The 22,746-nt window shown below is 50.3% G+C and overlaps 2 protein-coding genes across 3 annotated transcripts; both read left to right on the forward strand.

Annotated features, from left to right (window-relative positions):
• Positions 1 to 6,368: 6,368 nt before the first annotated feature.
• Positions 6,369 to 8,638, forward strand: LOC132373598 (mitochondrial ribosome and complex I assembly factor AltMIEF1). The gene is made up of 2 exons (XM_059937010.1): positions 6,369 to 6,508; positions 8,389 to 8,638. The coding sequence occupies exon 2, from the start codon at positions 8,417 to 8,419 to the stop codon at positions 8,627 to 8,629; it is 213 nt and encodes a 70-aa protein (XP_059792993.1). The 5' UTR covers positions 6,369 to 6,508; positions 8,389 to 8,416; the 3' UTR covers positions 8,630 to 8,638.
• Positions 8,639 to 8,645: 7 nt separating this feature from the next.
• On the forward strand, positions 8,646 to 19,198 carry MIEF1 (mitochondrial elongation factor 1). 2 transcript variants are annotated; one of them, XM_059937009.1, is made up of 5 exons: positions 8,646 to 8,731; positions 14,492 to 14,642; positions 15,486 to 15,663; positions 15,863 to 16,125; positions 17,043 to 19,198. In XM_059937009.1, the coding sequence occupies exons 2-5, from the start codon at positions 14,499 to 14,501 to the stop codon at positions 17,847 to 17,849; spliced, it is 1,392 nt and encodes a 463-aa protein (XP_059792992.1). In that variant the 5' UTR covers positions 8,646 to 8,731; positions 14,492 to 14,498; the 3' UTR covers positions 17,850 to 19,198. The 2 variants fall into 2 exon arrangements, with proteins under 2 accessions (XP_059792992.1, XP_059792991.1); XM_059937008.1 differs by having other exon boundaries at positions 8,655 to 8,745.
• Positions 19,199 to 22,746: the final 3,548 nt, after the last annotated feature.

Below are 22,746 nucleotides of genomic sequence, written 5' to 3' on the forward strand. Positions count from 1 at the left end.
GCTCTGAGGAAGAACACTGGTGGAGGACACACCTCTGGAGCATTTGTCTTATCTACCCAGCAGGGCTGGGCCTCACCTCTGGGTCCCCAGCACTCTGCCCAGGGCCTGGCCACGCTCACTAAATCCTTGCTGAATTCTACTGACCCGAGATGCACGTAGTAACTCACCCTTCCTTGGGTGACCGGTCTCCCAGGCCTCTAACTGGCATTAGAGTTAGTAGTAGTAGATGTTGCTATCTGCTCCACCGGCGTGTCCCCAGTCGGGCCCCAAGGACTCAATTACTGGCCTTGCCATACACCCCAGACCTTGACCTGGAAATGCAGAAATCATCCATTGTTCTTCCTTTTCCCTCTTCCAGTTTCCCTCTACTAATCCATTCTCCATGCAGGGCTACTGCCAGCCCATAAAGGCTTTCGTGCAAAATTGGGAAGGGCATCTCTTCCTCAAGACATTTTACCTTCATCTATTGGAAAATTGCCATAATGTACTGATTTCATTAGAATGAGACAAATCACTGCCTTCTGCTAAAGAAATGTCATAAGAAACATACAACTCTACAAGGTCTAAGATGTGACAGGTGCTCCTTGGATGTGGTGTCCTTGTGCAGTACGTAACCTGAACAACCACACCCAGCAGCCCTGCCTCTACATTCTAGATCTGATTCTATTACAATCTAGAATCTGATTCTATTACCACCCCTTCCCAACTTAAATATAGTCTGTAGCTCCTCATCACCTACAGTGCCAAGTCAAAGTTCCTGATGCAGCTCCAGCGAGCCTTGCGGAGGGCACACTCACCCGGAAGTCGGAAAATGTAAACTTGTCACAATATTCTGAAGAACTGGAGATGGGGTGCTTACATACACACAAGAATTTAATATATAATAAAGGTGGCATTATACAAGCTTTCCACAGGACCAGGAGGAAGAAGAGGTCCTTGAGCTGTGAACTCTGTCCCCTGGGATGCATCAGCAAGAAAGATCTTAATTGAATTGAGGAAGAAGCAAAGGAAAGAAACCCCATAGGAAAGGAGAGGGTGTGTATAAGGGGAGGGGTAGTGAAAACCTTTCCTTACAGGGAGCATTCCTTGTCAGGTCCTCTGATGTTCTGCTCTTTCTTGCAATATCAGCCATCAACTCATCTGGTTCTCTTTGTTCTGCATTTTTGCTGTAAAATCGACCCCACTCTGAACTACGAAGATGGACCTATTTAGCTTTCATTGTTTGCTTCTAGAGCTGCTGTTCCTGATGACTCTATCATTTTTTTTTAATTGGGGTATAGTTGCTCTACAATGTTGTGTTAGTTTCTGCTGTACAGTGAGGTGAATCAGCTATGTGTATACATATATCCCCTTTTTTGGATTTCCTTCCTATTTTAGTCACCACAGAGCACTGAGTAGAGTTCTCTGTGCTATACAGCAGGTTCTCATTAGTTATCTACTTTATACATATTAGTGTATATATGTGATGATTCTATCATTGCTGGCATCTTTTAAGCAGGACTTGAGGCTGTCAGTGTGAATGCCTACATAGATATACATATTCTGTCTTAACATGGCTAAGCTTTTTGAGAGTTTTACTTTTTCTTTCAAGTAGTTTGGTTAAGTTGTATGGTGATTTTTTTAAATAAATGTATTTATTTTATTTATAAAAAAAAAAAAAAAAATAAAGGTGGCATTGGGGGAAAGAAGGATTATTTCATAAATATCTGACAGCCATTTAGAAAAAAGGCTAATTACAATCCCTCTCCCTCACTCCTTACACCAAAGTGAATTCCAGATGAATACACCACAGATATAAAAACTTTAAAAAGTAAAATTTGGTCAGTATTTTCTGTCTCTGAGTGGCTGTACAGTTGAGTGTGTATGTGTGTTGCGGGGGGTCAGTAGGGAGGGTTGAGCTGGATAAACTCCCAGGTCTAACAGCGGCGACAGCTGCCATTCATTCATTTCACCCCGACTCTAAGCCCAGAGACCTCAGCCCACCACACCCATCTGCCCCCTGTAACACTTTCTCCTTGACTGCACAACGCGGGCAGCAAAGATTTCACAGGACAACGGGGGAACCTCACTCCCGTCCAGGGATATCAGGTTTTCGTATGGTGAACACAGGATCAGTGACATCTGAAGACAGCAAACCCCGTTCGGAGGGGCTTGGCTCTCTGAGAATGATTTCCGGGTCCCTGGCTTCTCACTCTCCCGGATCTGGTTACAGCCAACATCTCCATCATCCTGGGTAATACGAGCATCTACACCTTCACTCCACCCTGGGTTCCCCTGGGAGGGCTGCGGAGGGTTGGTGGGCTGGATTGAGCCTTCTGTCTTGTCATCCAATAGCAATTTCCCTCCACTTCAGAGCACCAAGCATTTACAGAGCGTCTCAATTTTATAAGGCATCCTCCCCGGCAAAGTAAAGGGAATGAGACCGGAAAGACCCGGCCTCAGGGTTCTCACTCTCTCTGCCTTCTTAGGGAAGCCTGGGGCTGGCCTGAGCCACTCCTCCTGCAGGTAAAGGGGAACCTGGACTGCTCTCACTCTCCCCTCCTGCCCCTCTGTGACATCACTCCAGGGAGGGCTTACTCACGCTGGCATTTTCAGCTTCTCTCCCTCTACTGGCTCCTTCCCTCCCCTGCTTGCAGCTAGAACGAGCATCAGCCAAGCCCAAGCCCAAGCCCACCCGACCCAACCTGCTTTTCTTCCCCTCTAACCGTCCTCTCATCTTGCTCTTTCCCTTCTCAGCAAAATCACTGTGTCTCTCTCTACTTTCCATTTACTCTTCAGCCCCTGGGCCTCTGCCCCCACCTCTTGCTGAGCCAGTCAGTCGGAGACCAGCTCCTAACAGGGGAAGGATGATACGGGACTTGCTGGGGCGCCGGCCTCTGTGACCATACGCTCCTCCCCCCAAGACTGCAGGACACTCCTGTCTTCTGACTGGCCCTCTCCAGCATCCTTTGCTTCCGATACGTGTCCCCAGGGCTGCTCCTCCTTGTGCCCTCCCTCCACCCTTGTCCTGAGTGACTTCATCTAGCCCTTGGATGGTTTGGAGCTCAGACCCTAGTCCCACCGCTTACGGCTCTTCAAGATCCCATCTCCTTGGATGCAACTGGGACAATGACAGTCTTATCCTCACAGGACTCTGATGGCAGGTGGGGGTTGGCACGTGTGTCTTGGCACAGGCAGAGAGCTCAGGAACTGTTCACTTTTACTGTCCACTGATGACCCCTTCGAGGGACACCACAGTGGCCTGGGGACTGATCTCCTGCAGGTCTCAGCCTGCCCATCCTGTCGAACCAGGTAGAGCCCTGAGATCTCGGCACCATGGATGCATGTGGTTGCCAGATGCCTGCCCCACTGCCCCACCTCCGTTGCCATGGGAGCATGGGATGGGGTGGGCAGGGAGGAGCCTTGTGAGTCTGGAAATAAAGAGAAGACCCTGAAGAGTAAGAAGAGTCTGGGGGAGCTGATCTGAAGGGCAGACCCCTCCCCGCCAAGGGACCTCCCTCCTTCCCTCCTAAAAATAATGTTCTGTAGAACAGGAGGATTAGGAGAGACATAAAAGGTCCCCTGGTCTTCCAGCCGGGAATGTCACCAATTAGATTTATTTGTGTCACAAAATTATTTCTTTAAAGAGCAAAGTAGGGCAGCCTCGAAGAGCGGAAAGAACACACATTTCGGAGTAAGACAGACCTGGGCTCCACAGCGAGCTTTTTGGCTGCCTGGCTCAGTGTCTTAGAGAAATGCCCGAACCTTTCTCTGCTTTGGTTTTCATCATCAGGATAATCATGCTGACCAAACAGGGTTGTTGGGATTAGACATAATACAACATTTGTAAACTACTCAATCCAGTGTCTGACACACAAGAGATGCTTAATAAAGGCAGCTGTAGAGGCTGGTGCCCTCTCAGTGTGAGTGCTTTTCCCACACCAAGCCAGCCCTGGGGGAATGATGCCTAAGATTCCAGATGCCACACGCATTATTGCTCTTAAAGCTTAAGCCTCCTCAAGACCCCCATCTGGGCCCCTCCCTTTCCTAGAGGTTCCAGGGGTTCACAGTCTCCCCAGTATTGATGGGGCTCCCTATGCCATGGAAAGTCTTCCTTTACCTGAGTGGGGACCCTAGGGCCCTGGAAAACTGCCTTCTTTTAGCAATTTGGAAGGCCTGGAAGATGCTCCTGAATAGACTGGAGCAGAGGGGCACCAGGGCAATTGCTCAGGCAGGACCCCGAAGCCACGGGTTACCCTTCTATCTCACCCCCACATCAGCAACTTCTGTGGCTCTACCTCCAAATACCTCCTGGATCTGACCACTCCCCTCCACACTACCACTCCCCTCCACACTGCCACCCTGGTCTGAACCCCTGTCCTCTCTCCCCTGTGGCTTTGCAGCAGCCTCTTGACCAGTCTCCCTGCTTTAGCCCTTGCATCCTCCCGTTAGTCTCAAAGCCAGACTGATCCTGTAAAAAATGGAAGTCAGGGACCCTTTTCACAAAGATGGTGCCGAAAGTGAAGAAGGAAGCCCCTGCCCTCCCAAAGCTGAAGCCAAAGCAAAGACTTTGAAGGCCAAGAAGGCAGTGCTGAAATGAATCCACAGACACACACACAAAAGACACAGCGGCTCCAACCGCAGCCTAAATATCCTCGGACGTGCGCCCCCAGGAGAAACAAGCTTGACCACTACACCAACACCACGTTCCCCAGACCACTGAGTCTGCCATGAAGAAGAGAGCAACGCACTTGTGTTCACTGTGGAGGTCAAGGCCATCAACACGTATCAAACAGGCTGGGAAGACACTTTTATGACATCACATAGCCAAGGCCAACACCCTGATGGGGTCTGATGGAAAGAAGAAGGCATATGTTTAACTGGCCCTGACTATGATGCTTGGGGTGGTGCCAACAAAATTGGGATCATCTAAACTGCATCCAGCTGGCTAATTCTAAATATAAATTTTTTCACCATAAACAAACAAACAAATGGAAGTCAGGTCCCATCACTCCTTTGCTCCAGATTCTCTGGTGGCTCCTGTCCCAGCAAGATTTCCCCTCCCCTGCCCCTGATAAGGACCCCCTGTCCTGCCTCTTCCCCACCCGCCTCCCCCCACCCCCCCAGCCCTTGCTCACGCTCTCACGCTATTCCCCATGCACTGGCCTCCTCCCTGTTGCTCCTAGGACAGCCTGAGGGCCCACCTGAGGGCCAACACATGGAATGCCCTTCCTGAAGGTCCTACTCAGGTCCCCTTATCAGACAGGCCTTCCAGCAACACTCCAAGAAAAAAAGCAACTCCTTTCTCTCCATCCTCTCACCCAGTATTTCTCCTCCCAGCCCTTATCACCTCCTCTCACATCAGCCCCCACTAGAAGATGAGGACTTGATTTCTCTGTTCCCTGCAATGCCTGTGGCAGTGCTTTGCACACTAGACACCCCAAACAAGGATTTGTGCAAGAATAAATGGATGGGTGGGCAACTGCTCTGTGTAAGTGCCCACCCCTTCCTGATAGATGTCTTTTAAATCCTCACAAAAGCGGAGAGGGGCTGAGGGGGTTAGGAAAGTTGTCAGAGGGCAGGCAGCTGTCCTTAAGTGGTGGAGCTGCATCTGGAGCCGCCTGGGCCTGATTCCAAAGCCTGCCTCTTCCCCTCTCCCTCTACGGATTCCATAATGACATGGTTCCTGCCCTCAAATCTGATGAGAGACAGAAACTAATGCAGAAATTAAAAAACAGTGCCTGGCAAATAACAGGCGCCAATAAACACGTTTCGTTGTTGAAGGAGCGAAGCCCTAACGGTGGTGTGCAGACATTTCTGTGGGGCCCAAAGGAGACACCTAAGTGTGTTGGATGAGGGGCGAGGAAGGGGCTGTAAAAGACTTCTAGAGGGGAACATTTGAAGGGGACCTTGAAAGGTAGGTCCTTGCCAGGGGTGCGGGAACAGCACGGAGGGATGAAAAGAAAGCCGTCTGACAAAACGGAAGACCTTTAAAAGCCACGATAGGGAATACCCTTAGTGTTAAACCTCCCCCAGGCACGCCCATGGCTCCAGCCCGAGATCAGCAGACAGTGCTGGGGCCTGACAGGCTACAGAGCTGGCAGCAGGTTGGGGGACTACGCCGCACAACGGCTGCAACCGGCCTTCCCCAGCTCTACCCAACCCGGACCACGGCTCCTCGGCCCTCCGACTGGGCGGGGCCCGAATGGGTGGGCGGGGCCCGAATGGCCTCGGCCGGCCCGTCCTTAGGTGACGTCACTTACGGAGGAGGGACTCCGGCCTGTGGGGCGGAGCCGCGCAAGGGGCGTAGCCTGACGCGGCTCCTGGCCCCACCCCTAGAGAGGCGTAGGCCTGGAAGACCGGAAGTCCTCCAGTCCCCGCCTGCCTCCAGGTTCTCTTCGGTCCCACTCTTCAGCTCCGTGCGCAAGGTCGTGTCCCGGAAGTGAAGGGGCCATGTTGGTGGGTGACCCCAGGAGAGATACCGGGCGAGAGGCGAATCCCGAGGAGTGGAAGCGCGCGCGGTCCGCAGGTGAGTGAGGGCTGGAGTGAGGGCCGGGGTCGGGGGCTCGCCACGCCTTCTCTCAGGGCCACTGTCTGGGCCCCCCCATCCGGCCCAGGTCCGGGCTACCGGCCTGGTCGTCGGGGGTCTCGCCCCAGCCCGCCCTGGGCTTTCCCCTGGAGGCCGCTCCGGGGCCCCGCCTCAGCCTCCGGAGCCTTCCCGGGGCCCCTGAGCCGGCCTGCCCCAGCCTCGGGGTCTCTCCACCCCGCCTCGGTGCGACGCCCCGCAGGGTCGGGGGGACCTGCCGGGGCCCAGCGGTCCACTCGCCGATCGACCTTGTAGTAACAGCCCTCGCGTGACAATCGCCTCCTACTTCATAAAGCACTTTTCCTGTTGATTTCTGGATTCATCTCTCCCACTCCGGGAGGCCCTTGGGGCCGAGGGGCGCTCTTCTACAGCTGAGGAAAAAGGGACGCGGACAGTGGCTTCCTCAAGCTCGCGCAGCAAGTTATGAAGGCCGGAGGCTGATGGCTAGCCGACTTTGGGCCCAAAGTCCAGACCTTTTTACCAGTCAAATACCTCTTCCACTCAGTCTCAGTTCTTTATTTCATAAAGAGGGATGATGCTTTTTTCCACACAGGGACGTTGTGAGGGTTCCCTCTTTCGTTCAGTTTCTTTTTTGAGCCCTTGGTATGTGCCAGGCGCTGTGCTGGGAAAGTTTGTAAAGCACCTGGAAGTGCTGTACACATGGTAAGATCCCAGCAAATAGTAGTTATCATTACACAGGCAGTCAGAGTTGGGGGTCAGGAGTGCCCCCCCCCCCCTTTATAGCTGGGTGCTTGTGGGCAAGTTACTTCCCTCTGGGAGCGTCCGTTTCCTCCACTTAAAATGGGGATACTGACGACACTGGGATTGTTGATGGAATGAGAAGAGTTGTCACGTGGGATCTGCTTAGCCCATGCGTGCTACATAGTAAACACTCCATAAGCGTTAACGCTTCTTGTTATGAACCTTGGCTACTTCATAAAGTCCTCAGTTTAAATGTGATAATGGATGACAAAGCACTTTACAGATGGTAACCCTCTGTGATTGTGTAAGACTTTATTTTTACGGGAGGAAGCTGGTGACAGTTTATGTGTATCTAATTCTAATACTTATCGAGCACTTACAAACGAGGGTAGGTAGCATTAATAATATTGATACCTGTCCCTGATAGACTGCTTAGTATATGCCGAGTGCTATTCTAACCACGTTTACATACATTAACTCATTTAATCCTCATACAAACCATATGGTAAATACAATTTTAATCCTCATTTTACAGATGAGGAACTAAGGTAAGCCCAGAGAAGTTAAGAAACTTGCCCAAGGTAATGAGCTCATAAGCGGTGGTGCCAGGATTCAAGTATGACTGAGACCCCTCGTCTCCAACGACTCTAGACCACCCCTTGTGGTGAACTTCTGTTACAGGTGCTTTACAAGTGATATCTCAGGCAATTCTCAGAATAACCCTATGTGGTAAGTACTGTTAGTGTATATAGTATTGATGCATAGCAATATGTAAAGGTAGATAGCATTATCTGTATTTTAAAAGTGAGGAAGCTGATGCTCAGAGAGGTTATGTACTTTGCCCAAAGCTATATGGCAAACAAGTGGCAGAGCCAAGATTCAAGCACACACAGCCCAGCTTCCAAGCCCTGGCCTTTCAGCGTAACCGGCAGTTTCCCAGGAGCAGGAGTCGGTAGGCTGGGATATAGTCCCAGCCCCGCCACTAAGTCATATTGTGACCTTGGGGGGGGGGGGGCGGTCTCTGAGACCTAGATTAAGAACTACTGAATTAGATAGTCTCCACAGGCCCTTCCAGCATTAATTCTGATTCTAGGCTTCTCTTTCTTCCCTTCTGCATATAGCTTGACGCCCAGCCCCTGTCAGTCCCCCATGGCCCCATGGAGCCGAGAGGCGGTGCTGAGTCTCTACCGGGCTCTGCTGCGCCAAGGCCGAGAGCTTCGCTACACTGATCGAGACTTCTACCTTGCCTCCATCCGCCGTGAGTTCCGGAAAAATCAGAAGCTAGAGGATCCTGCGGCCCGGGAGAGGCAGCTGGAAAAGGGCCTGGCATTCCTCCACAGCAAACTGGGAGGGATTATTTAGGATCCTCTCCTTTCCCCTCCCATCCTAATTCCAAGGGAAAGAGGACAAAAGTGCCTTCCATAGACACGCCTGCCTCTCTCCCACCTCCACCTCACAGATGCGGTAAGAAGCCTCAGGTAGGTAGGCCCTTGTTCCTATAGGTTTCATTTTTTCTGTTGCAGGGGACCAGGAGAGGGAGAACCTTTCCTTTTAGTGACCAGAGTCCTTTAGTCATAAATCAATGGAGGAAATACAACATATTAACAGAAGTATGTTCCCTTGTTAAGAAAAAAAAGGCCCTGAGTTTCAGGCCCCACCGGGAGACCATTTTGTTTCATAAAACATTTTACATATGAAAATGCTAGAAAAGACATTGGTTAAAACTATTAGAGCTCAGTTCCTGGCTGCCTCATTCTTTGGTAGATTCACTTCTATTGAGGGCAAGATCATGTTTCCCCAAACATAACTAGACTTTGTTGCAACAGTCTCTAAAGCAAACATAGTGTACAGACCTTGGAGGACGGTGCCTTCCTGGCCCTGCTACTAACAACTGTGGGATTTAGGGTAAATCACTAAATCTGTCTAGGCCTCCATTCCCTCATTTGTGAAATAACAGTACCTAACCTCTTCAGCTTATTGCAAGAATTAAATGAGACAACTCGGGAATTCCCAGGCGGTCCAGTGGTTAGGACTCTGCGCTTTCACTGCTGAGGGCCCAGGTTCAATCCCTGGTCCGGGTACTAAGATCCTGAGGGCCGCACGGTGTGGCCAAAAAAAAAAGAGATAATGCAAACAAAGTACTTGGAATGGTTCTTGGCCAGTGGTATGTTAGTTCTATTTACTTCCCATGCCAGTGTGATAGTCCCACTGTAACCAAATGATTGTATTTAATTCAGCAACTTCCCAGAGGGCCTTCTCTGGCCCTGGCATTCTGGTAGGCTCTGAGGTGGAGATGAACGATGTGGCCCATCAAGGGACGGGTCTCATGTGGAGATCGGCGGGAGGTAATTCCAGGGCGAACAGCTCTGTACTAGAGGTCGGGTAAAGAGCTTGGAGACAGGGATGATGCTAAAACCGTGCCTTGGGGGCGGATGGCGGTGGAGGGATCACAGGTGGCTACAGAAAAGAGGACATTTGAGGTCTGCCTCAGGTGCGAAATAGAAGCTCGCCGGGCAGACGGGCAATGAGCAAGTGTGGAGGTGAAAACACAGACTGCCACATTTTATAGTCTGGAAACCCGAGTCCAGAGTGGCTCGAATGGTGCACCTGTAAGGCAGGTGACCAGAGTGAGGCTGGACCAGGTCTGGAAGGACATCGAATCCCCTGTTGAGGAGGTCGTGATATCTGACAGAGGGGGACCATCAGAGCTTTGTCAGCAGGGGAATGGCGTGGGTGAGGGATCGTGGCCGTGGCAGCATGGAGAATACACTGGCAGGGGATACCAGAGGCTGCGGCTCTGACCAGGTGAGCTGGAGGGACTGCGGCGGTGGGGTGGCTCGTGAGCACACCGTGTGCGGCAGCGGACTTCTCCAGGCGGAAGCTGGCGCAGCAGGAGGAGAGAGGAGCGAGCGATGGCCGTGAGGTGTGAGGCGTGCCAGCTGGGTGGACGGCGCTGTTTTTAACGGAGGGAAAGCAGGAGGAGGAGCCTGACGTAGTGGCTTTGGGTCCTCCTCGGCTACACAGGTTGATGGGCAGACTGGCTTTGGGGAGTAAAGGGCCAGGTGAGAGATGATGCCCACAAGGGCCTGCCTGCCCAGGGAGAGAGGAAGTGAACACCGAAGGCTTTGTGTTCCTCGTCTCTTGACTGAGTTGGGTTACAGGTGCTGCTACCACCTCCTCACCGCCACCCCCAACCCCCCGCCCAGAAAAAAAAAGCCATAGAATCAGTAGCTCATTCATGCAACAGATATTTGCTACGTGTCAAATACTGCTGGCCCTGAGGACACAGCAGGGAATGAGCCACAATGCCCCCGGGAAGCGTATGGCCGAGTCCGAGTGGTTAGTGGAGAGGAGACGTGTACGAGGAGGGGCTGCAGGCTACTTGGACCCCTGTAAACTACTCCCCAGCCCCGTGAGCTCTAGGTTCAACTCTTGGCTGCACAACTTTCTGACATGGTGACCTTGGGCCATTACTTAACCTCTGCCTCAGTTTCTTCATCTGTAAGTTGGAGATAACAATGTGACTGATCTCATGGGATTGTTGTGAGGATCAAGGGAACTAATAGGTGTAAAATGCCCAGCACATGGTACACACTCAGTATATGTTAGCTCTTCTCAAGTTTACTCAAGCCAGATGTTTAAGTCATATGGCCTTTTCAAGGAGAATAAGTTGGAATTTTCACAGTTCTGTGCTGTCATCCTAGGAAGATACAGGGCCTCCATTACTCATCATTCCCACTGTAATGCGGTGATGAGTATTTCTATTCCCATTTTTGTATCTAAGGAGACAGGTTAAACAACTTGTCTGAAATGTGCCTAGAGTTCACATTCCCCATCCTTAGCCCTGCCCACCAGGTCAGTATTCCGCCTCCTCTTTTTTTTTTTTTTTCCAATATTTTAACTGTTTGTAAGTGTACAGTTCAGTGGTGTTAAGAATATTCATATTGTAGGGACTTCCCTGGTGGCGCAGTGGTTAAGAATCCGCCTACCAATGCAGGGAACACGGGTTCGAGCCCTAGTCCGGGAAGATCCCACATGCCGCGGAGCAACTAAGCCCGTGCGCCACAACTACTGAGCCTGCGCTCTAGAGCCCGCGAGCCACAACTATTGAGACCACGTGCCACAACTACTGAAGCCCGCGTGCCTAGGGCCCGTGCTCTGCAACAAGAGAAGCCACAGCAATGAGAAGCCCGCGCACCGCAATGAAGAGTAGCCCCCACTCGCCACAACTAGAGAAAGCTCGTGCGCAGCAACGAAGATCCAATGCAGCCAAAAATAAATAAACAAATTAAAAAAAAAAAGAATATTCATATTGTTGCGCAAGAGATCTCCAGAACTTTTTCATCTTGTAAAACTGGAACTAAACCCATTAAACAACAGGGCTCCTCCAGGCCCCTCTCCTTGCCAGGCAGAGCTCCCGCCTCCCGCAGGCTCCCAGCTAGTGCGGCAGAGCCTGAGTGGACGGTAGACTGTGCTTAAGTAGTTTCAACTGGAACAGATTGAGTTCAGTTTTAGAATAGAAACTTTGATCTCCCTATGGGAGCTGTGGATGTTCTTTCCTCTTCCAGGTCACCAGGTCTTTGACATCACCTGGTCCTTGGATGGGGTGGGGAGTATATTGCACTAGAGTAGAAAAGCCTTTTCCCAAGCCTGCTCAACTTCATAGTTTTGGTCTCAAGCCCAGGATAGCATCACCTTGGGTTTCATAGGCCATTCCTGGCTCCATCTCAGAAGGTAAAATGTAACTCACAGGACAGTCTGGATTGCTGACTGCCTTCTGGAAGTTGACCTTTTGTCCTGTGGATGGAGATCTTAAAAGACTTAATGATGGCCCACATTTGTAGAGTCCTTTTACGGTGTATAAAGTGTTCACATACGGTATTTTAGTAGATATGTTTTCCTCACTACAACCCTGTGATTTAGGCCATGCAGACATCATTATCCCCATTACATAGCTGAGGGGTTAAGAAACTCATTTGAGGTCACCCAGCTAATTAGGGCTCAAAGGCAAGTACTCAATCTCAAGATTTCCGACTAAAACCCAGGCTCTTCTATTATGCCACCTCAGTGCCTTGTTCTCACCAGTCATCAGAGGGGCCGAGGGGCCAAGGAACCAGAGAGGCTCCTTCCGGCTTCTGCGCGGAGTGAGAATGTGCCCTTCTTGCTCTGCTGCATCACATGCAAGGATCATTTAGAGCAGCGGTCCCCAACCTTTTTGGCACCAGGGACCGGTTTCGTGGAAGACAATTTTTCCCCGGGCCCGGGCGGCGGGGATGATGGCTCAGGCGGTGATGGGAGCGACGGGGAGCGACGGGGAGCGATGGGAGCGGCAGGTGAAGCTTTCCTCGTTCGCCCACCACCCGCCTCCTGCTGTGCGGCCTGGTTCCTCACAGGCTGTGGACCACTACCGGCCCGGGGGTTGGGGACCCCTGACTCAGAGGGTGGTCCTCCCTATTGTAAATACATCCCTAAAGTTTCTTTTGTTTTAAAAGCAATAAAACAGTGGTCATGGTTTTGTATCGGGAACTGTGTAATGATCAGCTTTGTCCTGATTGGATTACTCTGCCTCAGATGAGTTTCTGTCCCATCTCTGTCTCAGTGGCCACTGGAGGGAGGATGACTAGAGCTCTTGCCTGACCCCACCTGTAAATACAGAGTTTAACTCTGCTCCTCAGCCTTGTTTGCTCTGTGCATTTGAAGTGGGAGTATATTTCATTTGGCCAAGCAGACTCTCATTAGGTCCCTAAACCTGAGGCTCCTATCGATGGTAAAAGGTGGAGAAAAGAAAAGTGCCATGGCTGTGAACTCTAGTTAGGGAAGAAAATAATTTTGGGATTGACAGCGACTCTTAGTTAACTCAGTTGCTGGAATAAGTAGAGGCAGACGTATTTCTCTCTTGTTGACAGGGGAGGCCGGGGGCGTGACGTGCAACGCTAGCAACACCCAGTTGTAAGGGTTTAGAGAGGATGTTACTTCTCACTGGGAGAGGCACCAGTGATCTCGTCCCGCTCTGTCCTCCCGTTACAGGTGTATTGGTGAATGGCAGACAGCTGTTTTTCCCTACATAGTTCCTGGCGTGCAGGACACGGGAGGTAGGAGGAGTAGCAGTGTTCAGATTTGAGCCACTTTGCCATCCTTTATCTGGGTCAGGCCCAGGGTTCTAACTCCATGGGAAATGGGCTTACTGGGAGACTAGGGGAGCTTCAGTCAGGATGACCCCGTTGTTGCCGGGGAGCAAAGGCGTGCTCGCCTCGCTCCAGCGCTGTGCGGAGGCCAGCCTCTTCTGCCTTGTGCCCATGAGCTCCGCGTAGGCGACCACATTTTTAGTTCATTTTCCATGCACACTTGAGCAGGTGGGTATTTGGTTTTCCAGTTAACAGCTGAGTCTGCAGTGACCGTTTTGTTTATTCTCAGTCTCTGTCGCAGTGCCAGGCTCACCTGAGCTTCTTGTGGTGCCCCTGCACACTTTCCCCAAGAAACAAAGCATTTGTCAAGTGGGACTGTCCACAGAGAGTTCTTTTCTTCTTTGGATCTTTCTCACATATGGACTTGTAGTTATGTCTCCGTGTGCCAGGGTATTTAGTCCGTGTTGTTGTTGTTATTATTTTTCGCAGAAAATACGTAGAATAGGAACAGTTTGACTTGGGTAAGGGGAAACATGATACAGTAGAAAAACCATCATGCTAGGAGTTGAGAGGCGGCCTGAGTTTTGCATATGGCTTTGTCATTGCTTTTCTCTGGGACCTCTGGCAAGTCACCTCCCTATGTGTGAAGTGATGTGATGGGATTAGGTGGGTCTCTAATTAATTTACACCTTCTCAGATCTAACCTTCCATAAGCAGTGGTCAGAGGATCAAAATACGATCTGCGTTGTAATGTTGGGAAGGGGTCCGGAGGGTTGTATTGCGTGGGGGCGGGGTACTTCACTCACACGAGAAAGGGCTGACAGCTTCTAATCGCTCTTTGTAATCTCAATAGACTGGCGGGGAGGTTTTCCCGTGACTAGCATGATCATTTCCTCCGCCTTGCATCCAGATACATCAAGGGACACGACACCTCCCTCCTGACCCTAGAACATGGAGCGCGAGAGGCAGGAGGATTTGGGTTCCTGGAACTCACAGAGTACCCTGAAATTGTTGGGGACCGGCCTGACGGGGGAGGGAGGAGGAGGGCTGGTTCTCAGGGTCCGAGGTGGTGATGGCTGTGTTCTGCCTTCATCCTCAGGTGAGCAATGGCAGGCGCTGGTGAGCGCAAAAGCAAGAAGGATGATAATGGCATCGGGACGGCCATTGATTTTGTGCTCTCCAACGCCCGGCTGGTGCTGGGGGTGGGCGGAGCAGCCATGCTGGGCATTGCTACGCTGGCGGTTAAGCGGGTAAGTGCACTCAGCCAGGGGTTGGAGAGGTGGTGAGGCTGCCGAGTGGAGCTGACTTAGAATAAGACTTCGATACCGCTAATGGAAATGTAACTTGGTAATTTGGCATTATTAGACGAGACCTTAAGAGGATTCAGTAAATCTACTTCTAGGACTCCGCCCTAAAGAAACTGTTGGAGATACAAATAAAAAGTTTATCCCAGCGAGTTAAAAATTGCAAATAATCAAAATATCCTTCCTTGACTACCTTATTTAAAATAGCAGGACTCCCACCACACATTTTTCCTATTTCTCCTTCCTACTTTACTTTTCTTAACACCTATATCTGCATGGTTTAGCTTGTTGATTATATATTGCCTGTATCCCTCTGCTAAACTGCAAACTCCATGAGGGCAGGGATTGGGTCTCTTTGGATTACTGCTTTATTCTGTGCACCTAGAACAACTCCTGGCACAGAGTAGCCATTCAGTGAAATTGTACCATAATGTTCAACACTGATTCATTTTTAGTGATATGGGGGAGTGATAAAAATGATACGTAAAAAAAAATCAGTTTTCAAAAGTGTATATAGAGGAGGATCCTAATTACACAAATATATATTTTCAGAAAGAAATATACCAAAATATTAACCATTATCTCTGGGTTATGACATTATGGATAAATCTGTTTCTTATTTATATCATTTAGTATTTCCTGAGATCTTCTGTGCGGAGCAAAGTATTCCATAATCTAGAATAAAACAAAGTTATTGAAAAATAGTAGCTGAACTCATTAAGGCAAAGCTGCTGGGAAGGAGGGAAACAGGAAAGAAGGTCATGTGCTGGGTCCTCTCTGCTGTTTCAGATGTACGATAGGGCAATCAGTGCCCCTACCAGCCCCACCCGCCTGAGCCATTCAGGGAAAAGGAGCTGGGAAGAACCAAACTGGATGGGCTCCCCCCGATTGCTCAACAAGGACATGAAGACAGGCCTGAGTAGGTCCCTACAGGCCCTTCCCACAGGCTCCTTGGCCTTTGACACAGGTGAGGAAGGCTGGTACCCCTTCTGGGACTGACCTCGGGGCTCTCAGTGCTACTCATGCATTCAACACATTTCTTAAGGACATACGTGCCAGGCACCATGCTAGCCTTTTGTGCCAAGCCCGTCTCCTTTGGGGCTGAGGCAGCCATGGATGAGCAAGCACGGGAAGAGCTCACGTGCCTCTCTCTCTTGCCTTGGCAGATACATTCTGCCTGCCCCGGCCCAAGCCATTGGCCAGGAAGGGCCAGGTAGACTTGAAGAAGTCACGACTCCGCATGTCCCTGCAGGAGAAACTTCTTACTTACTACCGGAAGCGGGCGGCCATCCCTGCTGGCGAGCAGGCTCGGGCCAAGCAAGCTGCCGTGGACATATGTGCCGAGCTCCGGAGCTTCCTGCGGGCCAAGTTGCCTGACATGCCACTTCGGGACATGTACCTGAGTGGCAGCCTCTATGATGACCTGCAGGTAAGCAGGGGGTTCTTACGAAGGGCAGGGTTGTACTGACCAGGATGCTTCTCAGTAGGTCTGTTGGTACAGGAGGTCAGTCCCCCAGGCTTGCCAGAAAGGTCAGTCCTACTGCGTCTGAATTCCACATACTGCGGTAGCATTTGGAGATCCCTGCCTTTAATGTTTTTTGTTTTTTAGTCATACTCACAACTTCTAGGAAGCTGTCAGAGGCCTCCTCCTTCCTATATTCTTGTCCCTATCTTTCCTTTCTGGCTTTCCTTCGGGTCGTCAAGGCCTGGGGGATGTCATGTGTACTCCTGTGTCCAGAGGCAACGTGGTGTGTGGAATGAGCACGGGCGCCGGTGTCCGACAGACCTGGGTTGAAATCCATACTCTGAATTGATATAGTCACGTGGAAGAATTCTTAGTTTCCCTTTTTTTTTTTTTTTTATAGGGAGCTTCTTAAGCAGCTTTGGTGCTTGCCCCAAATGTTTTTTGTTTTTTTTTTTTTAAACAATGGAATATCCCTTTTTTTTTTTTTTAATTATTTATTTACTTACTTTTGGCTGTGTTGGGTCTTCGTTTCTGTGTGAGGGCTTTCTCCAGTTGCGGGAAGCGGGGGCCACTCTTCATCGCGGTGCGCGGCCCTCTCACTATCGCGGCCTCTCGTTGCGGAGCACAGGCTCCAGACGCGCAGGCTCAGTAATTGTGGCTCACGGGCCCAGTTGCTCCGTGGCATGTGGGATCGTCCCAGACCAGGGCTCGAACCCATGTCCCCTGCATTGGCAGGCAGATTCTCAACCACTGCGCCACCACGGAAGCCCTAGTTTCCCTTTTTGTTGGGGGGGATATAAGATGGTGGGACCCGTGTTTGGGGAAACTTGGCTCTTGAGCAGATTAAATCCCTCAAAACCTTTTTAATTCTTCTCCACCAGGTGGTGACAGCCGACCACATCCAACTCATCGTGCCCCTCGTGCTGGAGCAGAACCTGTGGTCGTGTATCCCTGGAGAGGACACCATCATGAACATCCCCGGCTTCTTCCTGGTTCGCCGGGAGAACCCAGAGTACTTTCCTCGTGGTAGCAGTTACTGGGACCGCTGTGTAGTAGGGGGCTACCTCTCTCCAAAGACAGTGGCAGACACGTTCGAAAAGGTAGTGGCTGGCTCCATCAACTGGCCGGCCATCGGGTCCCTCTTGGACTATGTGATTCGACCGGCCCCACCCCCAGAGGCTCTGACTCTGGAAGTGCAGTATGAGCGCGACAGGCATCTCGTCATTGACTTCCTGCCATCAGTGACCCTTGGTGACACTGTCTTGGTGGCCAAACCACACCGGCTAGCCCAGTATGACAACCTGTGGCGGCTGAGCCTGCGTCCCGCCGAGACGGCGCGCTTGCGGGCTCTGGACCAGGCTGACTCGGGCTGCCGCTCTCTGTGCCTCAAGATCCTCAAGGCCGTGTGCAAGTCCACTCCGGCCCTGGGCCACCTCAGCGCCAGCCAGCTCACCAACGCCATCCTCCACTTGGCCCAGGAGGAGGCTGACTGGTCTCCAGATGTGCTGGCGGACCGATTCCTGCAGGCCTTGAGGGGACTCATCAGCTACTTAGAGGCCGGAGTCCTGCCCAGCGCCCTAAACCCCAAGGTGAACTTATTTGCAGAGCTCACCCCTGAGGAAATAGACGAATTGGGATACACTCTCTATTGCTCACTGTCTGAGCCGGAGGTGCTGCTGCAGACATAGGGCAGGTGAAGGCAGGTGTCGGGCGGTCAGGCCCTGGATTCTCTGTTAGAAACACTTGGTTCCATGGTTGGTGCCTCACAGGGTCCCTAGGTGCCTCCCATCTTTGCTGGTCATCGGCCTGGGCACTTCACGCTGATGAGAAAGGCATCTCTCTCTCCTCTTTTCTCACCACCCGTTTCTATTTTCGTTACCAAGCACTGTGCTCCCTACTCCTCCCCTCCCCCTTGCCCCAGGCTCGTTTTTCTTTGAGTGAATTGAGAAGGCGGAGCGCCGGCCCGGGCTGTGGAGGCCACTTGGTGCTCTGCATCTTGGCACGGGTCTGCTCCGTCTGCCCTGCCACCTGCCCCTTTTCAGTGTCTTCTCTTTTTCCACCTGTTCACACCTGTTTTGCTTTTTTTTCTGGAGCACATCTGCCTAATCAAGATGCTGCCTTGTAGTTGACTGTCACTGAAGTTATGATTGCATGTTTCAAACTGAACTCTGCAGAGAGCGCCCAGACAGTATTTAGGGTTTCTAGGGGTAAAGCTGGTGGAAAAGCTGGCCTTTGACCCAGGTTCCTGGAAAAGAAGCCCATCCGCCCCCCCCCCCCCCGCCCCCAACTCTTGACCAACTCATATCCGTAAGTGCTAAGAAGGTCTCTCACGGGAGCACTGTTGATGCCGCACCCGGGAGTGAGGGCTCAAGATAAACTGGATGCAGAGTTATTCGGAGACTGTTTCTCAGTGGCCATCAGTGAGAGTGTAGAGTGGGGGAACCTGGAGGTGGTGGAGAGGGTCTGCGTGCTTGATGTCTGTGCCTCATCTGTGGCTGGTCCAGCCCAGCACCACCGTGTGCAGGAGTCAGACAAAGACCGGGAGGGAAGGGGCTGTTGTTTGCCCCCTTCCTCACCTTCTTGCCAATTAGGACAAGGCCTTCAAGGACACAGTCTTAGTGCTAGAGGTTCAGCTATACAGGCGGCTGAACGTCAGTGACCATGTTTCTCCCACGTCAGGCCCTGCCTTTCTAGGATGTTGCCTTAGAGCAAGAACGGGCCCAACAGCCAGCCCTCCGCTCCCCAGTGTCTGTCACAGGAACGTGATGGAGGTGTTTGCTGAACTCTCCAGGCACCTCCAGAGGCCAAAGGGCAGGCACAGATGCACAGACCTCTTCCCCCTGTCCTGTCTCTCACCCAGCACCTGGGGAAATCGGTGCTACCTAGGAAGAGAGCATATGGCTAAAACACATATGAGAGGGAGGTGGGTACTTGCCACGTTCCTTCTTGTTTCCCGCTGCTAGAATTGCACTATTTATTGCAATGTAAAAAGTATCCTGAGAGTGGGGAGGAATGTTTAATATACAATGTCAGTGCATCTTCTTGTTCTGTGTTTATTTTTTCCTGTTTGTGCCAAGAGGCTGATGATAATTCTGTTTCTGATCTGCCCATCCAGTATTTTGTTCTCCTGCCGTCAAATCCTATTATTATTTTTATTCTTACTACCTCTCCATCAGTGAGATTCTGGTGAAGCTCTCTGCAGCTGTCTCATTCCTTCCCAATGACCGCGACATGAAATGACTCTTTAAATAGCATTGAAACCTTAGCTTCCCTTTGAATTTAAGGTAGAGCTTCCCGTCCCCTTTTTTGTCCTGGATTAGGAGGTTGAGAACTAGGGTTAACCTTGGCTATGTTTGGAGACTCTTCCTGCCTCTTCTCTCATATACATGCAAAGCTTCCCTAAAATGGTTCAGTTGTTTCTTTTGTATGAACACATTGAGAGAGCATGAAAAATAGAAAACCCAGAACCCTGAGAGAGCTCCTCCATCCTGGCTGTTCATCAGAATCAACTTGGAGTTTATAAAACACTCCATATGCCTGAGTGCTACCCTGGGGGGTTGGTGTAGAGGATGTACAGAGGGTGTAGAGGATGTGGGGTGGAGCCTGGCATTGACGGTTCCAGTGCGCCCATCTGGTGTCACTGGAAGGAAGGGAGAGGGGAGGGCTGAATGTGTTGGAAAAGCATGGGTTTGTCTTCATTCAGATAAAGAATTTGGTTTTCCCAATGTGAATATTATAAAACCTATAATTTTCCCAAGCTGGAGTCTGACCAAATTCCATATAAAACATTGGAAGGAGAGCTCAAAAAAGAAAAGATTTTAAAGATCAAATCCTGAATTATCAAAGCCAAGTGTAATGGTGATTTGAGTGTATCTCCTCTTAAAGAGCATCTTTCTCAGGGCAGCTCTGTCTCTTACCTATGTTTCACAAAACCAAAAAGCAGAACTTTGCCACTTCACAAGCAAGAACCTCTTAGAAGTCCTCAGAACTAGAAGCGGTGGGAATCCTTGGCTCAGGTCCTGGTGGGTTTGCTGACTGAGATGGGGCAAGTCTCATCATAACACCTGGATGACAGCCAAGTGCTTTGAGATTCTTGGTTGGAGGAGGGGAAGACCCCCCCCCCCCCCCCCCCCGCCAATACACACACATTTTTTTTTTTTAATCTCTGGGGAAAGATGTAGGGCCTCTTCCTGCTTCTCTGCCCTTCTACTCAGTAACCCCCACCTCTGCCTGAAGCAACAGCATCTGCTCCGACTTCTCCAGCTGGAAGTTTTTTTGCACCATCTAGGTTAGCAAAGCACATAGTTAGCCTAATGCTTGAAAAAAGACTCATCATCTTGAAAACCCAATCAATTCCAAAGTGTATTTTGCTTTTCCCTGTTGCCCCTTCCTAAAACATGAGTTCAGGACAACAGTAGTTTTCTTTATATGCTTGGTTGTGACTTTTTTTTTTTCAAATAAAAAAATAATTGAAGCTCATGTTTGGAAAAACTGTTGTGAGGCCTACAGTCTTTCCTGCTGAGCTCAGCCCTTGGTGGTCCTGTTCACACTCCGGATTAGCTGATTTTGCTCCCTTCTACTCCACTCAAGTTGAGAGCTCAAATGGTTTTGACAAGGAATCAGCTTCAGGATCAAAAGGTCCTGGAGAGGTGCTGGCGGGGCTGGGATCCCTGCATGTGTCCAGAGGCTCTGCTGTGGCACATCTTTGACAGTATGACCCTGGTTGAGAACTTCTGCTCTTAGAGGATTTGTGAGAACCCTGCTCTTCGTGCTGAAGCTCAAGGCCAAAGAGAACGGTAAGAGGACTTAGGACTAGAGCTGTGAGGCTGTAGCCCTTGTAGATACACTTGGCTGATTCTAAGCGGCCAAAACACCAGAGATGTGAGTTCTGGGGTTAACCGCATATAGCGTGGTGTTTACCTTTCCATTCTGATCATGTTATGCTCTCTATGCTTGGCCCCTGAGGCCAAGTCCACAACCTGCCTTCCAGTCGCTTGCCCTTCAATAAGCAGTTGATGTGTTTAGCTGATAGATTTGGAATCAGTCACCAGTCTTTCTGTCCTGTCTTGGCTAGGTCCATATAGAAGCAGCTTAGCCCTGAGACCCAGAAAACTACCGTCCCTTTTTCTCCTTGAGGGAGGAAATAAAGCTGGGGAACATGCTGTCCTTCCACAGCATGGGAAGAAGAAAATAAAAGTCTCCTTTCCAACAGCTTTGACTTGTGTGTGTGGTATGAAACATTTTCCTACAGGAGTGGGACTGGTTCTCCATTTGCAGCTAGGAGAACCTTTGAAGTGCTTGATCTGGGTCACCATAATAGAAAGGATGGGACAAAGTGCCACTGGAGTCATTCTCCCACACCTCTGCGGTGTCAACCTGGGGCAGCATTACTTTTAATTCTCAACCATCTGCATGGTCATCTGACAGCGAAAGGAGGACATGCCCCGAGGGTCCTTTGTAAGATTTGGGTAGTGGCTCAGGGATTCTTACTGCCTTTGCACTGAAAGACTAGATGCCTTATATATATGTAGATACTCGTGATTCCCCAAGGGGAAAAAAAAACCACATCAAGCATCCAGTATGCTTTGCATATACCAGTTGTTTATAGTTGTTGATTTCATCTCAGTAAATAATAGTCCTCTGAGGAAGCAGGATGATGTAATGAAGATGGGGAGGGGGCCTTGGGAGGTGTGTCAGGAGACCTGAGTTCTAATAATAGCAGTAATAGCAACCATTTATCCAGCACTTATCAGATACCAGGCGCTTAGCTCAGTGCCTTCTTATATTATCTTACTTCATTCTAAGTGTAAGGATACTCACCATTAGCTTCATTTTACAGCTCAGGAAACTGAGACTCAGCGAGGATAAGTCACTCAACCAAAATGTCTCCGCTAATAAATGGAAGAGCCAAGTTTTGGGGGTTTGCCCCTAAAATCTCTTATAACTCCTACCCCATACTGCCTTCACTGGGCAAGACCCTTCATCCCTTTAGTCCTCAGTTTACCATTGTAAAATTGCTGGGCTAGACTGAATCAAGTCAATGGTCAGTAATGTAGGACAGTTCTTCCCAAATTTTTGACATCAGTCCTCAGAAATAATATTTGTAGGGCTTACTGAAAGGAATGGAAGCAGAAACTCAAGGTTTCTGCCCCTGCAGTGCCTGACGAGAGGGCTGGAGGGTGGGGGAGGGCTTTCTTGTTGCTCTTAACAGTTCCCCAGTAGAGAGGGCAAGTTGTTGGCCTGACCTGGACTGCGGCCTCCAAACACACAAACTCCGGCAATTGGGCATTAGGAGGACTTGCTGGGAAGCGGTTATGCCTGGGAGTTACAGCGTTGGGAGCTAACTGAAACTACCCTAGAGTGAGAGATAGCAGCTGAATAAAATCTCTCCTTCTTAGAGGAACTGAAACTACATAAACCGAAAGAAGTTCCCCTGTGATAGGCTGCATTCTTCAATAAAATAGCTAAGTTATATTTTAGCTAAACGGATATGTAAAAATACGATAGGTTAGATTATAGGATTACGCATTTCCCCGACTCGCCTTTGATGGTAAGTGCACATAGATCGGGTGATCTCGACTGAGG

The sequence above is a fragment of the Balaenoptera ricei genome, chromosome 10 (assembly GCF_028023285.1).
Source record: "Balaenoptera ricei isolate mBalRic1 chromosome 10, mBalRic1.hap2, whole genome shotgun sequence".
NCBI lineage: Eukaryota > Metazoa > Chordata > Mammalia > Artiodactyla > Balaenopteridae > Balaenoptera > Balaenoptera ricei.

Bases quoted from the DNA above. Each gene is read 5' to 3' on its own strand.
- LOC132373598 (XM_059937010.1), top strand. From the start codon at position 8,417: ATGGCCCCATGGAGCCGAGAGGCGGTGCTGAGTCTCTACCGGGCTCTG.
- MIEF1 (XM_059937009.1), top strand. From the start codon at position 14,499: ATGGCAGGCGCTGGTGAGCGCAAAAGCAAGAAGGATGATAATGGCATC. The intron at 14,643-15,485 runs GTAAGTGCACTC...CTGCTGTTTCAG, and splicing joins CTACGCTGGCGGTTAAGCGG to ATGTACGATAGGGCAATCAG. The intron at 15,664-15,862 runs GTGAGGAAGGCT...TTGCCTTGGCAG, and splicing joins CTCCTTGGCCTTTGACACAG to ATACATTCTGCCTGCCCCGG.